General features: G+C 41.3%; 1 protein-coding gene across 20 annotated transcripts in view; it reads right to left on the bottom strand.

The window, feature by feature from the left end:
* Positions 1-700: 700 nt before the first annotated feature.
* CELF4 (CUGBP Elav-like family member 4) overlaps positions 701-18,902 on the bottom strand; it is a gene marked incomplete at both ends in the record, with an annotated part of 696,584 nt that continues 678,382 nt past the window's right edge. For all 20 annotated transcript variants that reach the window (XM_082337403.1, XM_082337393.1, XM_082337405.1 and 17 more), the window contains one exon: positions 701-828. In XM_082337403.1, coding sequence (XP_082193529.1) covers positions 701-828 — 128 coding nt within the window. The remainder of the gene's footprint in view (positions 829-18,902) is intronic.

Here is an 18,902-nt window from a genome sequence, read left to right as displayed (position 1 = left end):
AGCAAAGCTTCCTTGGCTTTGGTTGGGTTTTATCTACACACAGAAGTTAACAGTAACTGAACAAGAAGTAAGCATGGATCCTTCAATTAATTTCTTGGGCTTGGGAAGAAAGAAATTAGGGGTTATTTAGTTGTCAGAGAGATATATTTACATAAAGTCATTATGCTGGGATGAAATTGGATACAGACTGTACTGTATGAAGAATGAAGAATGCTTTGAAACGTTTGCAACACAGAGCTATTGAGACAGACGCCGTCCCAGTTCAGTCACCTGGGATTAAACTGCAGCTCAGTCCCATCTCTTAATTGCAGATTTTCTTCAGCCACCAGAAATGCTCACTTTGGCTGAGCAAGGGGAATCAGGACAGCTGCTGGCTCTCCTCTAGTGACCAGGAAGACTTTCTATAGATGCAGGATGCCCCTGGGGTGGGGAACTTGGCTCATCCCTTGTTAAGCATCCTTCCACCTCTTTTTCTAAAGAGACGCACACACAAATGGTTCCTGGTTTATGTGTGGGTGCGTATCTGTGAAGTGTGGCTCTAGCCAGAGGCCTAAGTGAAAAAGGCAGAAGCTAGAGAGTCACAGAGCTGAATCTTTTTGAGGGTCTACAACACAAAGAGAGGCTACAACCACAGCTGACACCCCCTTCCCCATGCAGTTACCTGTGCTAGTGCTTTGTATCCAGTGGTTCCCACAACTCCTCAGTAGGGACGATTAGCATCCTTTGGCCTCTTCAGCTGCACCTTCAGCCTCTTCATGCCAATCTGAAAGCCATTCATAGCCTGAATAGCAGCTTGGGCACTGGCAGGATTGTCAAAACTCACAAAACCTGTCAAAACATGAGGCAAGGCAGGGGGTTTAATGAGCTGAAGGGGGCCAAGGCACGTACATGAAACGACAACTGAGAATGAACATGGGGAAGAGGGTGAGGGCGGTGGGAGGGAGGGAGTGAGCAGGTAGGAGGGTGGGTGGGTAGGCAGGAGAGTGAGGAGAGGATGGTTGCCAATGGGGGACAAAGGGTAGGAGGGGTTGTTACAGATCAGTGTCACAGGATGCAGTGCCTGGTCTGAGTGCCAGTTTGGACACAAGACTATGTGAAGCATGGGGATCAATGCTGGTGCCACAGTACCAGCACACACAAGATTTGGGTCACCTTTGAGCTGTGTGTCAGCAGATGTGATGCATGTCTCAAGGCACTCTGTCTTGCTCTTTTTCCCTCCATCTCAACTGGGGTAAATCTCTAGAACCTCCTTCACTCACCAACATAAGCTTTGCTTTGCCTTCCAATATTCACAATGAAGGGTACCTGATGTACCTACTTCTACTTCCTTATTATGGTAATATAAGTAAAATGTGAATTTAATAAGTTCTCCATTATGGTATTCATTGGCATGAATAATTTGATTGTTGCCCACTTAAGCAATATGAGGAGCTTTATTAACTGGCAATTACTGTAGACTTTATGTTGACTCTGCAGTTGAGGAAGATGAACACTAGCTCTTTCCTAACATGTTACCATAAGTAGTTTCATACCTTGCCAGCAAATCATCTAATCAGCCATGGAGTGCATCCAGCAGTAGAAACACCTATAGTGACTGAATATTGTATTTACAGGCCACCTAAATTTACATTCTTTGTCTCAATGGAAGACTTGCTTTCTGGTGATCAGAAGAGCCAAGATAGATCAGAATCATACAGGATGCAATGTAGCTAACGCATTCAGCCTTGGGAAGGGGTTTTGGTGTGTTTTTTTTTTTTTTTCCCCCCCTTCTTTTTTTTCCTCCTTCTTTTATTTTTATGTTAGCTCTAGGAAAAAGCCTCATTTGCCCAGATTATATATGACTTTAGCTGGAATGACCATGGGTCTGAGATATTAGTGAGGCAGGGGGCCATCACATTGTATAAGAATTGCTTCTGCTGCCTTTGCCAGAAATGTCCCTGTGTGCCAACAACATTTCTGAGCACAAACCCTGGATAAGACTAGCCTGGACCAGCCTGTACTCCAGACAAAGCCATCTGTTTTCCCACCCCTGCAAATCTCTGGCAGCACAAATCAATCCTAGGAACCCAGTGTCTCTCAATAGACAGGCTGAAATGAAGAGACAGTTTGAGAGCCCCTCAAAAAGCTTATGCTGAGCATTTGCTGCCAGGTATGCACCTGCTCCTGACAACACCACCAGGCATGGCTTACAGCCTTGGGCTGTAGTGTGAATGCATTCAGCAGCACCTCCTCCCTGGTCTAGTTCTTCCTCGAAAGCAAGTCTCACAGATGACCAAGGCTTGCATTTGAAAAAGACATGAATACACATGTGCATATATGCAAGCACAACTTCTCTCTCTTGCATTAAAACCGTACTCCCTGCCTTTGGCTAATCACATAAGTCTATGAGAGGTCATAAAACCTATGGTCTTAGACTCAAAGTGAGACAACAGGCTTACTGAGTATGGCAGATGTGGTTTTAAGAGGGAGGCTCCTGGAATAAACAAGCATCCATCTTCATCCTCCCCTCTGAAGCCACGGCTCCAAGTAACTACCTGTCCATGCAGTTTTCCCGCCAACCACCTAGATGAGGAGGTACCAACACTACAGCTCTGAAGACGTGAGCAAAAGTCTTGCTCAAGCCTCACAGCAGTCATCAATCTCTAGACAGAAAACTGGAGAATTATGGTGAGTAATGAGCTGGGTTATTATTCAGTCTCAATGGATCTGCTTTTGCAATCACTTATTAGCCAGTAAGCACCTGGTAATGTTCCTAGTTCACATTTGACTAGTTGAATAATCTATCAGTCAACGAGATCCTATGAGTTGATCTCAGCAAAGGAACAAACTAAACACCTCCTGATTTCACCCGAGTTGATTCAGTCTTTAAATACTGCTGGAAGGTCCTTTGGAAATGCTTTACTTGAGCTTCAACTTGTAATTTGCTGTCCAGCTACCTCACATCTTTGAATATAGGATGTAGTGAAAGCCATTTCTTTATAGAGTCACCTCTGGATTGCTAATACTCCTATCCAAGACCTATCAGCTACATCTATAACAGTAAACTAAAACTGTGCCAGGGACGATCAGAGAAACTGGAACCCAATCATCTGTACCACTGAATTTTTAGAAAGGTCTTTTACATAGTTTTGGCTTGTGCCTAATTCCAAACAATTCCTGGACAAAGTCTGAGTATTAGCACAAAACAGAGGCTGTTTTCAGTAGTTAGCTTGGATGTGGCCATGATATTCTAGAAAGTAAGAGAATTTAATAGTTTGGGTGTGGGCCATTCTGTGCCAGCTGGCCCCAGCGCCAGGGCAGAGTGCCAGGTATGTTTACTTTACTAATATACACACAGCTACAAAATATCAAAGCTGATTTGGCTGCAGCTGGATAATTGCTCATATCATGTCTTTAGAGAACCTAGCTTGCCTGTGAACTTTGATTTCTACTCTTGTAACTGATCCTGTTGCAATGTACCTCTTACTGACTAAACGTGCACATCTAGAGTGTGTCTACACGTGCATCCATTTGTGAGCAAATCACCTTGGGATCCTAAAATAATCAGTGGAGGTCTAGCTGATATAGTCAGCGGAGTGTAGGACATGATTTCTCTCTTTTTTCAGGACACTCCTAGCTGTGCTCAGATGAAACAAGTCCCACCGGCTGTGTAGCAGGGACCAGTGCTAACTGCGATGAAGGTAGGCACCTAGCTTAAATTGAGGTACCTCTGTTGTGGGATTTACCTCATTCTGCAGTTGGGACTGACATCTCAAGGTAAGATGTTGTTAACTGGCTAGTGCCAGGGTGAGTCGCTCCCCAAAGTGATGTTAATTGCTGAATCAAACTCCTAATGCATGCAAACCCCACCAGAAATGCTGCCAAGTATGATGGAAGTCTACTGTTTGTCTATTTTTGCCAAGACTAGATCTTTAGTTGGGTGATAAGCCCTGGTGCTGGGATGCTGACAGTTTTACCTCTGCAAGAACCTTGCCTTTAGATAAGCTTACAAAGCTACACTAGTTTTTATCATCACTTTGCTTCTGAGATGGAATTTAAGGCCATTTCCTCATTCTGTGCAAAGCTGTAAATAATACAGCATTTTAACAAATGGGACTAATAAGAGAGATCAGAAGTGCATTTGCTCACTATATTTCATTTAGACCAGATAATGAAGCTAGGAGTTGTACTCTGATGCTGCTGGTATTAGTTGCCTACAGATCTGGATCAGATTTGGATTGTTTATTTTTTTCTCCTTAGTTGTCCTGATATCCACTGCTGTAATATAAAAATCTCCACTGGCTAATTGCTGAGGGTGGAGGGGCTGGGGTGGGAGGTCTAGGAAGAGAGAAGGAGGAGGGCAAATGCCAATAATTGTGCATTTTCCTTGTGACCACATCCTAGGGACAGAGCAGCTAATTCCTCTAACTTCATTTGACTGTTTTAGTTTCAAGGGGCTTGATACACTCAGAAGTTGTTGGTGCATTCAGCTCTCCCCCTTACTATTATTTATGTGGAGTTGTATTTCATATTGTTGAAGGTATTTGGATGGACTCCAAAAAGAAGAAAAGCTGTGGCTTATCCTAAGAGTTGAGATGTAACAGTGATAAGGGATAGGCAGATAGACAGACAGACAAGTTGTACTAACAATAGCATATTCCTTTCTCTTTTCAGGTCAAATACCTACTGGTAGATTATATGATTTTTTTTTTTTTTGTCATTGTTACATGCACTGCTGGCAGTTAACCATCTTTGTTTCTCCACATCAATGTCAGCAGCGTTAATGGTGCTATGCCAGATTTAAACATATACGACTAGGAACAGAATGTATGCACTAGGAAAATAGCTTAAATATTTGCTTTCTGAATAGCTTTAGTGTTTGAGCCCATGACTATACAGCTCAAGGCATGATGATAGTACTACAGTTGCTCAAGAAGCTATCTGTGTTTTGAACACTACCCCTGCATTGTCATCTACACCCTTGAAGGACAAAAGAGAAAGGGAGAGGTTAAAAAGTTTGAAGCTGTTTCTGTGCATCAGTTAATTAATAATCAGAGAAATATATGTTCTGGTCTGAAGATGGTTGGTAGGAGGACAGGATTTTGTGATAAATCTATTTTATGGGGGGATGTTGGGTTTTTTTCTTTTTTTTCCTTTTTTTTTTTTTTTTTTTTCCCCTAGGGATTATGTAAAAAGGCTGTTCTAATAAATGATTTATCAAAGCAGCAAAGAGTGAAGAAATCTGCTAGGACTGCAGCTCAGGGCATCTAATCTTCCTGATTCTGCACAGCATCTTCCAGGAAGGTACTGACATTGGAGTTCATGACTTCTCCTGGCCTGCTCTTTTCCTGCATGGCTGTGTAAATGATTAGCGGGCAGAAACTGGGCTAGCATCTTGGAGGGTGCTTTGGTTTCTCCCCATTTCTTCCACATGAAATCTTGGTAGTGGGGCATGCTGAAGGAGCTTCATACCCTTCTCATGACGCTGGCATGATGACCAATGGCTTTATGTAACTGATATTACTCAAGGGCTGTTTTCTGTTTTAATCAGTTGAGATGATAAAGAAGGGAATTAGCAATCTATCTCAGAGCACATTTGAAGACTGTTTTGCAACTGTAAACTTTTCATTCACAGTGAGCAGTGTCTCTGCATGGCCATGAATTAGTTTGTGCACTAAGTGCCGTCCTGAATGAGCACATCGTTAGGTTCCCATGGATCCCTAATTGGTCTTTCTGAGTTTTCTGTTTCTCTTTGTATGCTGCAAGGAGAATTAGCGGTTAATGTGCAAATCAGCCTTTTGATGATCTGCTGCCAGGTTGGAATAATATGTTGTCTCTCTTCAACAGAAGCTTTCCTCTGGATGGAGCCCAACGCTTGGTAACTACACTGAGCATCCTCTAAATCAGAAGTGAAGACCACAGTGAATGACAGGTCCATATGCAAGCTTTTGATCAAGACTGCTGAACTGGGGGCAGATGGTCCTACAGCAGGTCCACTCAGGTAACTAGGCTGATCTCAGGCAATGAAAAGGAAAAGAGGAACCTCAAAGAAACACATATTTAACCTGTCTTAAAACTAAGTAGAATTATTTGATCTAAGTTCCAGATGCTTGCTGCACAAAACTACCATCTCAGAGACGCACTTTGCAAGAGATTGCAACAGAAACAAATAGACATTGGTGCTTATTAGCTTCTTTAGGCCAGAAATAAATTTTTCTGGTTCTGGCTGTCAGTGTATTTCTCTGACTGCCATGAAGGATCTTTCTGGGCACTTCTTGTTCCTCCAGTTATGAAAGTTGCTAGCTAAGGAGAGGATCTCATTCTTCTGAACTTTTTCCTCCGGTCATTCAACCCATGTTCATCTCACTAGAGGGAAATGAGAATAACAGAAGAGCAAGGATCTGACTTTCAGCCTGTGGAAGACAAATTCCCATGTGGTGAAAGAGAAGAAATGCCATGCATGTGGGCTGGGTGCTAGTGCAGGAGAAGTCCATGCCCCTTGCTTCCCTTGCATCCAAAGTGCTGCTACCCAGGATGTAAGTGGGGACCTTGGCCAGACTACTAAGACGGAGGAAGCTGCAGAAAGCACTGTCGGTTGGGAAGACTAGAGGCCCTGCTCCTTTCCTTCCCCCAAGCATTTAAGTTAGTAATTAAGGAATTAGTTATTAATATAATTGGTTATTAATATAACTGTCTCCTTAGTGCATGGCTTCCTTGTTTTTGTTACTAACCAGTGAAACGTGAGATCTAGGAACGTCAGGGAGGCATTTTCTGCTGGGAAGGCAACGATAAGGCGTTCAAACGATGAGTCTTCTCCTCTGGGGGAAGGGTGCTGGGGAGGAGCTCTTGCCCTTCTCCCCCTCATCTGGACCTGACCACCTACCCCTCAGGACTTCGCAGCTACTTCAGTGCATTTCATTTCTAAGATTGCTCAGTCTCTCTTTCTCCATGTTTATTAGTTTTATCAGAGAATGGAGGTTTCCCTTTAATTGCCTTGCAAGGTTTTTACCTTGCTACGTTCTTTACACAATGTACTAGCTGCTGTCTTGCAATTTTTTAGTGCTGTAAAGAATTTCAGGATACAATCTGTATGTAAGAGCTCTACAATGGATGTATGCATTGGAAGGTATTATATTGTAAGGTGATTTATGGGTACTGGAATACTCAATAAAGGAGTACGTCTGCAGATCAAGGGCATAGCACTTCAGCTGTTTTCCAGTGTCTAATAGGGTTGGATGACTTTTTGGAATATTTAACCTTCCACTGATGTTTAATCATGTCCAAGTGAGATTCTTCTATCCAGTTATCCATCCCATCCATCCATCCATCCATCTACCCATCCACCCATTTTTTTAATGTATGAACAGTCAGTAACTGAGAACTATGCTAAACAACTACTATTAAATATTTCACATCTGTGGGATGAGGTAATTGGAACCTCAGAATATTCAATGAATTGGCTCAGAAATTTGCTGAACTATTAATGTTCATTTTAGAAATTTACGGAATATTAGAAAACCTTCAAAATGTTCCAGAAAAAAAAAAAATCTATTATTAATTTTTAAGGATATAAACTAGATGACCTGGTAAACTTAGTTAATCTTTCATAAGCCTAAGTAAAATTATGAAAATTTTTATATGAGATGATATGACAAAGAATTAAAAGGTGCACAATTAATACCAATCATCATGGTTTCATGGAAAACAGCATCTATCAAATGAACCTGATTGCATGAAATTGCAAGTTTGTTAATAAACTTTTTACGAAGCTTGATATGGGCTGCTTTAATTTTCTATAAAGAAGAGCTCTCTCAAATACTCTAGAAAAGTTTAAGTATACTCTATGAAAACATCTAAAGTAATTATTGGTAAAATTTGCCAGTCATACAAAAATGGTGAAGTGGTAACTAATGACAGATGTAAGTCATGTTGGCCTGAGTCACTGAGTAGGCTGGATTCAGTTAAAGAGTGTTCATTTTAATCCAACCAAATGCAAAATTAAGTATCCACAGGAAAAAGTGTGTGGGTCACTCATAAAAAGGGGAAATCTTCACTAGAGCATAGTGTTTCTAAGAAGAACATGGATGTCATGATGACAGACAAATACCTGAACTCTCAGGAATATGTTGAAATACTCAAAGTCCCAAGACTCAGTACAGTCTTGGGATGAAGCCAGTCTTTGAGGAATATCCTCTAGAAGTAGCAAAGTGACATTACCTCTGAGTATGGCTCAGGAAAGATCCTTACTCAAATTCTGCATTTAGTTCTGGTGTTTTCTCTACAAAAAAATAAGTTTTAAGAATTATTCAGAACTACAAGAATAATTCTAGGTCTGAAAAATTAATGAGTTGCCACAGTTTATCAAAGAAAAGGTTAAACAGTCTTCTGACCATAGTCTATAAATAATTTCTAATAGAATGTGGGTTTTTCTTAATATAGGAAAAAAAAAAAGACCTTGATGATTTCTTCTGGGTGGAAGCAGACGTTTGACAAATTTAAAATGGAAATAAGACACTGAGTCTGCATTTTTTTAAATAGTGAAGGTAATTAACTATTTTGGAACATCTTGTTTAGCAATAGGGGTGGAGCACCTATCACATGAAATCTTGATTAAGAGATTTTCTAAAAGGGATGCTATGACTCAAACAGAAGGTTTGAACCTGTCACATGAGCTGAGGTATCTGGCATATGTTATTTCAGAGTTCAGTCCAAAGGATCAGAATGGTCCCTTCTGATACTGCATATCTGTCTGTCTGTCTGTCTGTCTATTGTTCATTTCACATTTCAGATATTTAGAAAATTAATTCTTGCCTACTAATCTGGCATGGACTGTGGTAACAGTCATGATAGAGGTGACAATTGATGTTAATGCCTTATAATAAATGGCCCCAAAGTGTGGGCTGCGGACCACTGAGACAGCTGACTGGTACTCGTTCTTCATCTTGCTTCCAGCTGAGAAAAACTGAACAGATGGGAAGGGGAGATTAAATGAAGAGTGAAAGTAGATGGCATGATTAACTTTCTCTAAAGGTCAGAACACCCACTGCAGAAGGTAGCTTGAAATATACAAGCATCTTCCTTATGTCACCTTCCCATCTTCCCGTGCACAAAACTAATTCTATACATTGAGGCAGTGTGAGCTAGAATGTGCAGAGAAGTGGTCCCTGTTATTGTGCATTGTCAGTTGGATGCTCTGCAGATAGTGCCTCAAAGAAGCAGTATCTTCTTTCAAGAAGGTTGAAGGCTGTAGGTGCTGACCCTGAATATGATGGTTCAAACCAAGAAGGACTTTTCTTCCCATGCGTCTTCTCTTTCACAATCTGTTTGGTTTTTTTTTTTTTTCGTACAGCAGTTACTGTCATGACTCACATTGAAAGCACAAGGTTAAGATTCAAGATTAGACTAGAATTTGAAGTTTAAATTACTGCATGGTCAGATCTGGGGTTTTGACTCATACATACATCTGGAATGAGGGCACTTGATCAGGACCAACATTTTCTAAGAAGAGAAAAAGAAGTAAAAATCTGATATAGAAAGCCACAACAGATTGCTCATCCTAAGAATGGAGTTAACACTAAAAACTTCTCTTTTTCCTGTAAACAGAACTTGTCTAAACAATGAGCAACTATTTGTCTGATGCTGTGGACTGTGGTTCTACCCGTTCTGCTAAGTAGGTGTTGAAGTCATCTAATGAATGGATGGAAGAAGTGAAGGATTCAGGCTTTAGCCATTCTTTGGAGACCCTATGAATCAAATATTGGACCAGTGTACATACATGTCTGCTGTGAACAGGAAGCATTGTGGTTCTTCTAAAGCATAATGTTCTAACCCAGATGATGATGATCTTCCTCACAAGGAACAAACTGACCACTGAGGAATCACCTCAGTGATAAGTGAATAGTAATTGGTCTTTTTTTTGAATGATGATTAGAACTGAAGAAATTTCTTAACTGCTTTCAGAAATGGAAGGAACTCTTTTTGACTTGCTTTCTGAGCCTTCCTTGTAAATGTTTGATACCATGATGTGTCAATATAAGGTTTATGGAGAAAGTACATGGTTGGAAAAAGTAGATGAACTTTTGAGGAGACAAGATTTGTTGCCAGTGTAAAACCAGAAGAAAAGCATGAGCTTAGTGTGGGTTTTACACAAGTATGAGTGGGATCTAAGTAAATGCTTAGTTAAGGATGCACTGAGAGTGTTGTTGAAACAAGATGAAAGCTATTTTTACATTTGTTTTATTGGAGTTGTACAATATAAACAAGATGAAAATAACTACTGAAGCTCCCACCAGCCATGTCACAATCCATTTCTTATCTTAATGTTAATTTCTTTGCTCCCAGGTTCTCTCTTGCATTCCACACAATTTGTGGGTGATAAAGAAGCCATATATGAACACTGCAGCTACCGAAATCACCAATCATCCTTCTTGGTCTATAAGAGACAAATGTCAGAAAAGGTGACCTTCTTTTTGATAATATTTCATAGTGGTAAAGTAAATTCCTTCTTGGGCTAATCAAGAAAAAACAAACAAACAAACAAACAAACAAACAAACAGTTTGTTTTCCTACTGGAAAACCAGTCAGGAAGGTGCACTGTGAATTGTTCTAGTGACTAATGGCTATTTTTATCAGTTCTCTCATGTCTCAGGCAGTCTCTGAAACAGAGCCATTCTGGGTGTAGCAATGTACAGAATCTCCCACCTTGCTCCTGCTGATCATTACTTAGATGGACAACTAACTGTCTCTCCCCTTTATGTCGTTGCACACCTGATACCTCATTATGGGTAGGCTGGGGCAACTCAAGAGATATAGAAAGGCTTGAAGCTTCTCTTGTGGGACAGTCTGGAAGTTTCTGTTCAGAAGTCAGAAGTAGTGGTGAATAGTTTCTGGCCATTCTTTTCAAACCAATACTTTACTTTCTATGGAGGCCACTGTGAAAACCAGCTAACAAAATTAAAAGTGAAATCAACAGGAAAAAAACTCCTCGTATGCAGTGAGTCGTTGGGAAAGAAAAAGAAATGAGAAAATCTCTTAATATCTAGACCAGCAGGTTGTGAACTGGCACTGAACTATGCTGGGTACCAAGAGGAGAAAGAAAAGAGTTATATAAGTACATTTTAAGCTGGAAGATTACATAGTGTTCAAGATCCAACCAGCTGTTACATCTGTGGTCCTTTCAGTACCGATGTAAGACCTCTCTGTTTTCAACTACCCACAATGGACAGGGAGATGATCGGCTGGCTTCTTTTGTCATCAACATAAATGGGAATGAAACACTTTGATATTATAGTGTAGCTGCTGATAAATTCCTCTGAGTCTGCCAGCAGAGCATTCAGCATTAATGGTCTTCAAAAGAGTATTCTGAATCCTGGAGATGTCTGTGAAGAGCTTTCTGCAGTCCCTCAGCAGAGTTATATTGAGTCTTTGAGATTTGAATCACATCATAGATTGCCTAAAGCCTGATCTAATTCTGGCTTCTGGGGCTCCTGCCTGATGACCTATCTGAACTTTTGATCCACCCTTGAACTTTTGATCCACCCTTGGGTGGGAGATGGGAAAATACGCTTGTGTTTTAATTAAGAAATAAGCAGAGTAGAAATATTGCTGGAAAACACATTCATGAAAATGCCTGTGATTAGGAAAATTAAAGACCTGAGAGAAGCAGGTTGGTTATTGATAATTTGGACAGGGATCTTCATTTGAAGGGGTGAGGTAAAAATATGAATAATCCCTAAAAATGTGGCTCTTGCAAATTCCTAAAATCAAGAAGGAAAAATTCTTCCCTCATAAGCATTTTTAAAAGTCTGATAACACAATAATCCTTCTGGAGCCTGTTCAGCCATTTCAGGAGATGCACAATGAGCAGAATATTTATTTACATTACAATTTCTGGAAACCCTTCTAAAGAAGGATTTTAAAGGGTAATTAGGGACCTATCTTTAGAACAGTCATATAATTTCACCTTTAAATGGTCCGAACACAATCAGATTTGTAGGTCATGTTGCCAAAAAGGGAGAAAACCTGTTGCCTATGAAGTAGCCAAAGATAGCAGCTGCTCTTAGATGTTAGATGCACCTCCTTCCTTTTATAACAATAAAAATGCCTGGCTAAATATCAAGGGGACTGAAGCTCAGCTGGTGAAAGGGGCATAGTCCCACTCTTCCTAGGTTTTCCATGAGTTACGTCACTGAGGATCTCATTAGAGATGTGCCCTGGCCTTCAAGGAAGGCCACCAGCGTCCTGTGCTCTATTAACAAAAGCACAGCCAGTCATTTAGTGACATAACCCTTCTCTACTCAGCACTCATTAGACCACACTTGGACATCTAGTTCTGGGCACCCTCTCCCCCCAGCATAGGAAAGACAGTGACAAAGTGGAGTGAGTTCAGCATATGGCCATCAAGATGGACCTCGAATACTGTGTTCAGTTTTGGGCCTCTCACTCCAAGAAGGACATTGAGTTGCTGGAGCGTGTCCAAAGAAGGGCAACGAAGCTGGTGAAGGGTCTAGAGCACAAGTCTTATGAGGAGCAGCTGAGGGAACTGGGGTTGTTTAGCCTGGAGAAAGAGGCTGAGGAGAGACCTTATCACTCTTTACAACTACCTGAAAGGAGGTTGTAGTGAGGTGGGGGTCGGTCTCTTTTGCCAAGTAATAAGAAATAGGACAAGAGGAAATGGCCTCAAGTGGTGCCAGGGGAGGTTTAGATCGGATATTAAGAAAAATTTCTTTACTGAAAGAGTAGTCATGCACTGGAACAGGCTGCCCGGGGAAGTGGTTGAGTCCCTGTCTCTGGAGGTATTTAAAACATGGGTAGATGTGGTGCTTCGGGACATGGTTTAGTGGTGGACTTGGCAGTGCTAAGTTAATGGTTGGACTTGGTTGATCTTAAAGGTCTTTTCCAACCTAAACAATTCTATGATTCTATAATTCTAAGGGCTGGAGCGCTTGCCCTGTGAGAGCAAGAAGACATAGATCATCTCTCCACAGTGGTGCATGATGGGAGAATGAGAGACAAGGGGCATAAATTGAAACAAGAGAACTCCAGACTGGATATAAGGAAAAGCTTTTTCACCTTGAAGGCCAGCAAGCATTTGAGCAGGCTGCCCAAATTCAAACCACTTGTTCAGTCGTTTTCATTGTTTTTAATAATGTGCAGTCATATTTGCTATTGCAGAAATATATTTATATATATAAAATAAACATATAATGTGCATACCTATACATATGTGATATATTTCAGATCAAGACTGGGGAGAGTGGAGATGAAGTTGAATCTGGTTGGGGATTTGGGATAGATGAAACCAGAAATGGTTAAGAAAGGTATACCTATTTTTATGGGGATCTGCAAGTTGTTACCCTGATGACAACTTTTGAAGATGTCAATATATACTACTTGAAGATGTTCATATCATCTGGGGATTTTTTTTTGGTTTTGGTTTGCTTGCTTGAAAAGGGAAGATATCACATGCACCAATACATTAAAACAATGATAACATTGCAAAATGAAGCACTCGAGTTAGAAATGCAAGAAATGATGTTACCTATAAAATTTTAATTCTGTATTGTTTTGTATATGCATTAAGGCATTACTTCTAAACACACATTTCTGTATTTTTCTTTTTCATGGCATCCTTGTTTTAATTACTGTACAGAATGAATAACATAGCAGGGTGAGGAAAATGGCAATGTATCAAACTCATTATTGCAAGTGTTGGAATGTAGACAGTAAATAAGGCAGGGAAAGGATGGTTTTGTAGTTGTACAACCAAATGCTGCCTTGGAGAACTGGAATTGATCTCTGTTTCTGCCATGACATCCCAGTTATGCTGGGTAAATCATATATCACAAAATTCCTTAATAAGATCTCCTAGGCTACTTTTTTACTAGTAAATAAAATAGGGCAGGCTCTGAGTGCAACTGGCACATCATGGCTTGTATCTACATGACTAAACTCTCCTAGCCCTCAAAAAAGGGTGGCCTTGTCTATAGTGCTGTCTAGGGACAGTCCCTGGCCCTTGTCACTACTGAACTATGCCCAAGCAATGTCCAGCTGTGAGTTAATTGTCATAGCCCAGCTAAAGCCAATGGTATACAAATGTTAAAAAGATATGGATAGTTATGGCACAGTGTTTGAGCTGGTATGCAAGGCCTCTTTAGTTTGCCAGTGAAGATGAAGCTTTACTATGTGTTCCTCTTCTTGGTGCTCGGTGTGTGACCTGAGGTTTCACTGGCAGAAAGGCTGCTGCCTGTACCTGCATCTGAAGTGAACATAAACATAGCATGCCCTGCATTGTGCTAAATACTTTGAGAAAACAAGCAAACAGACTGATCGGGCTCATGGCATCTCAGATTAGGCATCCAAGATTAATAAATAGTTTTGAATATCTTTCTATGCCTCATCATCCCTTTGGTGAAATGAGGACACCATGAGCACTGTGAAAATACTGTTACTTAGCTCTGTGAAACTCTCAAATGATCTGCTGGGAAGAGCCTTAGGAAAACAGATGAGGAAATAATAATAAATTCATATTCATAGCAGGGTTTGAATATTGTGTGGGAAGGAAGGCCTGAGGCCAAGCACAGAGCCGTGAGGATCTACTGAACAGCTGCTCAGTAACTAGCTAGCTGACAGACTTCAAAATGTCCTGGGCAGTGAATGAGACAGGATAGATGGATATAAAGAAGTTGAAGATAGATATATGGGGGGGGACAGATGGATGGTTGGATGGAGTGATAGAGATTCGTCCATTCTACAGCTCATATTCACCTTGCATGACAGAGATCTTGGGAAAACAAAAATAAAGACAGACAGATGTAATGGGTAGTCAAAATGCTGTAGTGGGTCTGCAGTCTCACAAGAGCGGGATGTGGTAAGTCTGTGCTCTGCAGATTCATCACCTTGAGTTCAGAAATGGGCCTGTTCATTGGAGGGGTCATTATTTCTGGCTTCTGAACAGAAAATTCTGGACTGAATGAAAGCAGCACTAGAGACCCTTCGCTGGCATGTCTACACATGGGGGTATTCACATTTGAAACTGTAATATCCTTGGAGCACATATAGGACCAGTTGTCTGTGAGCCGAGTTCATCTACTCTGTCTAATGTCAAAGGGTTTTTAGAGGAGGTGGCAGTAGACAGTGTGCTGTGCAGGCACATGAGAGCCCAGTCAGGTTCTTTTCCTGGGTCCCAATGCTGATGGACTGATTTGAAGCCCAGAGCATTAAGTTTTTAATCTCCTTAAAAACTCTCTTTGTTTTTTCTCTTTTCTTTCTTCTGGCATTAACTCCTAACATTGGTCATTTCTATTAGTCACATAAACGGCGGTTCCCCCTTTCAAGGTCATTAAATGAGTAGCCACAAAGACCCTGCAGTAATGAGTTCCTCCATCTAATTACACAATGAGTAAAAACATTTAAAATTATTGTTTAAGTGTGCATGTGAGTAGGTAAGTACAAACATCCATAACTTTTAAACATCTTATGGATGGACTATGTCTATCACTTGTGTGGAGAGATGGATAGAATAGTAATAGACACATGGAAAGACAGATAAATAGAAGATAGATTCTGCTAACATATTCTTGTCTAATAAATTGTTAAGCTACAAAAGAAAGCAGAAGTCCCTGTGTACAATTTATAGATTTTCCTTAATGTGAGTTATTGTGAAAAGACAGAGCTGTCCCTTTAACTGGAGAGCTGTAAACAGCTGTTCCTTATGCATACATGCTTGCTTGGTCTGAAAGTTTTGGTAAGTCAGTGCATAACTGACAGTTAGATTTATCTCCCCAATAAGCAATCAACATTATAATAAAGGAAAAATGCTTTCAGTGCACCTTTGAGAGTGCATCAGAAATTAATCTAAACATCAAATTAATTATAGTTTGTAAATGAATAGTGGCTCACAGCCCTAATACTTCTCCTGCTCCTCCTCCTCCCCCTAAAGCCTCCCCCAACCAACTGCGATGGCTGGAGGTGCTGTGCAGTGAGTTTGACGAACAGCTCCTTCTCTTTCTTACTCACACAACTCTTTCCCTGTCAGCTGGAGAAGAGTCCCATCCTTACTCTGTGGACCTGAAGTCTCCGAGCCTGGCTGCTTTGGAGTATAACAGAGAGTAGCCAGGAAATAATAAACTTTTGTGCCTCCTTTCCTTTCCCTCTGGGAGCCCCAATGTGCCTCTTATTGTGTCTTCCTCCCTTTGGCTTACTTTCCAACTAAGCTGGACACCTCATGAATCTCTCCTTTGTCTGTCTGTGCCAGGGCCTTCAGAGTGGAAAGGGCCACAAGAAACTAGTGCTGATCTGAACCGAAACATCACAGGGGTCAGGCATGCTTAATGGATCTGGAAAATCATCCCCAAATTGTCTTAACTCAGGTACTCAAATTAATGGCTTCTTCCATTACACTCTGGGCTTTGGTCTGTAGCCCATGGCTATATGGGAATGACAATCCAATATTGTCCAGAATTACACTCTGGGCTTTGGTCTGTAGCCCATGGCTATATGGGAATGACAATCCAATATTGTCCAGAGACCTGAAACAAAATGTATTGCCACTAGATCATGCAAAGTAAAGGACATAGCCTAATTCCATGGGCTACAGGGAGAAAGGCTTGGGTAGAGATTTTTCCTAGGAAACTTGAAATCAGGTTAAAAGTAAAAGAAAAAAAAAGTCAAATTTAATCATAGTACTGGTAACAGCAGCAAGCAGAACTCCAGCTCTCTCCCAAGTGCTTTCTAATAATTCCTCTGTCTGGTGGGAATCTTCCTATTTGCCAAAGGAAGGATCAGAAAAGAAATCCCAAAAAACTTTGAGCTGATAAATAACCTTCCTCATCCATGGATCCTAAAGCCCTGTGCAAAGGAGTCAGTGTCCTGCTACAAGAGGGACAACCCAAAGCACACAGCCAGGTTGACTGATGGTCACCCAGATGGGGCAGGAACACAGGACTGGAATTTCTTACCCTTAAAACACCTTACTCCTGGACCTGCTCATTTCCCTGGATGACCGTAAGGAGAGCTGTGTTTTTCTTATTAAATGAGAAACTGCCAGATTTGGCAGGGTGTGTTGGAGGCACATTGTGAGCAGGTGCTGAGCAATATTTTTCTGATGTACCTCAGGGTCTGCTGTTCCATTCCTATGTCTTATGGAGTGCTGCCAATGCACTTTAGACCTGATCTGCAATGCCCCTGGTCCCAGGGCCCTGCATAGCTTTGCCGATGTCCTAGTCTCATGACATTTCCTTCTTCTTTCTGTTTCAGCTTCCAGGTTGAAACTCTGTAGACCATCACAACCTGCCTGCTGCCTTGCATCTCCCATTCCACGTTTCTGTCACCACACTGCAGTCTTGAACTGCCACAGTGTGTTTTTAATAACATGGTACAAGCTCTACCCACCCCTCAGCCCTTCTCCTGAGCTTCATCCCCTCCTGTGCCCAGTCCTCATTCCTCACAGCTTTTCTCACCTTTAATCTCTCTCCTTTGGCTTCCCTGTTTCTTTTCATAAGCTAGGAGCCAGAAGAAGTTTAGCAGGGAATAGAAATATTTAACAGTGAAGGTAATTAACTGCTATGAGCCTCATCAAGTGGTGTTATCTTCTCTCTTTCAGCAGCTTCAGAGAAGACTGGATGTTTTTCCAAATGGGGTGGTCCACTAGCAACTTTTTAGTGGACTCCCTGCAGGAATCTGGAATGAAACTCAATGTCCATGCTGTATCAAGAGTCAAAGAAGATGTTTACTTTAGGCCATATAAATCTATGGTCCTAAGAAGCCCTCACAGTTTGTAGTCAAAGCTGGAATGCTCTTTGCTACATTTAGTGTGGGACATTTCAAAAAGGGGTGGGACATCCCTACTGTCAGTGTGAAAGCCCATCTGGAAGACATAGAAAAGGAGAAAAACATCCAGCAGTTGTGGTTGCTGATACCTGGGGTGTCAGACCACATCGAGCTGCATGGAGGGAAACCAAGGTATCTCTGTGGGCATAGGAGAGGTTCTTCATAGCATCCTGGATTCATTGTCCCGTGGGAAGAAACTGAAGCTGCCACACAGGCAAGTATGGGGAACAGGCACATGCCAAGGAGACACATGTTGGGGACAAAGGGGAGGAATGGAGCAGAACTGATCTGACAGTGTCTGCTGCTTGATGGTGTGCCAGCAGATCCAGGTGTTCACTGCTCTTAGAAAGAGGTGACTGGAGGAATGAATTTCCAAGTGTACCAGTAAAGCAGTTCCTCCAGCTTTAATTTATCTACATCTTATTTGACACCTTGGGGTAATCATTGGGCCTCTGCTGCTCCATCCATGTCCTCATTTTTCTAATTTCTGTCATGTCTTTTTAATTAATATTGCCCAAACCTGTCCTTTTCTCTCTCTTCTCTGTTAAAACATTTTCCTAGAACATGTCTGTATCTGTATTTTACTAGTTTAAAATCTTCAAATGCCTTCTTAAAATGTGTCTTGTGGGACAATAGTCAGTGCTCCTGAAATTAAGACTGTATTGTAGTGTCACCCTATGATAGAGGTAGAGTTAACCATGTGTGGGCAGCATGAAGAACATGTCTTCTCATATTGATTACTTGCCTCAGCAGCTTTAATAGTGTCATTTTACTGGAGTTTTCTTTCTGCCTTGTATACAAACTGGTCACATTTAAATTATCTGCCTAACTGAGAGGGGAATTATCACCAGAACCATCACAACCAGTACACAGGTATGTTACATGTCCTCTGACATATAGGATACCTACACAAAGAAGAACTTACGCACATGCAGTGGAAAGGTGAGAGACCCAATGCAGGCTCTGCCTTGCACAGAGAGAAGATATAGCTCCAGGATCCTGCAGAAGTTGATCAGGCTGTGACATACTCTGCCTATGTGCAAGACATCCCAGATCAGCCTACTGTGAGAATGAGAGTCACTGTCTTCAAGGAG

This window comes from Platalea leucorodia (assembly GCF_965183815.1).
Source record: "Platalea leucorodia genome assembly, chromosome: Z".
Lineage (NCBI taxonomy): Eukaryota > Metazoa > Chordata > Aves > Pelecaniformes > Threskiornithidae > Platalea > Platalea leucorodia.
This window is presented reverse-complemented; position numbering and strand designations above follow the sequence as displayed.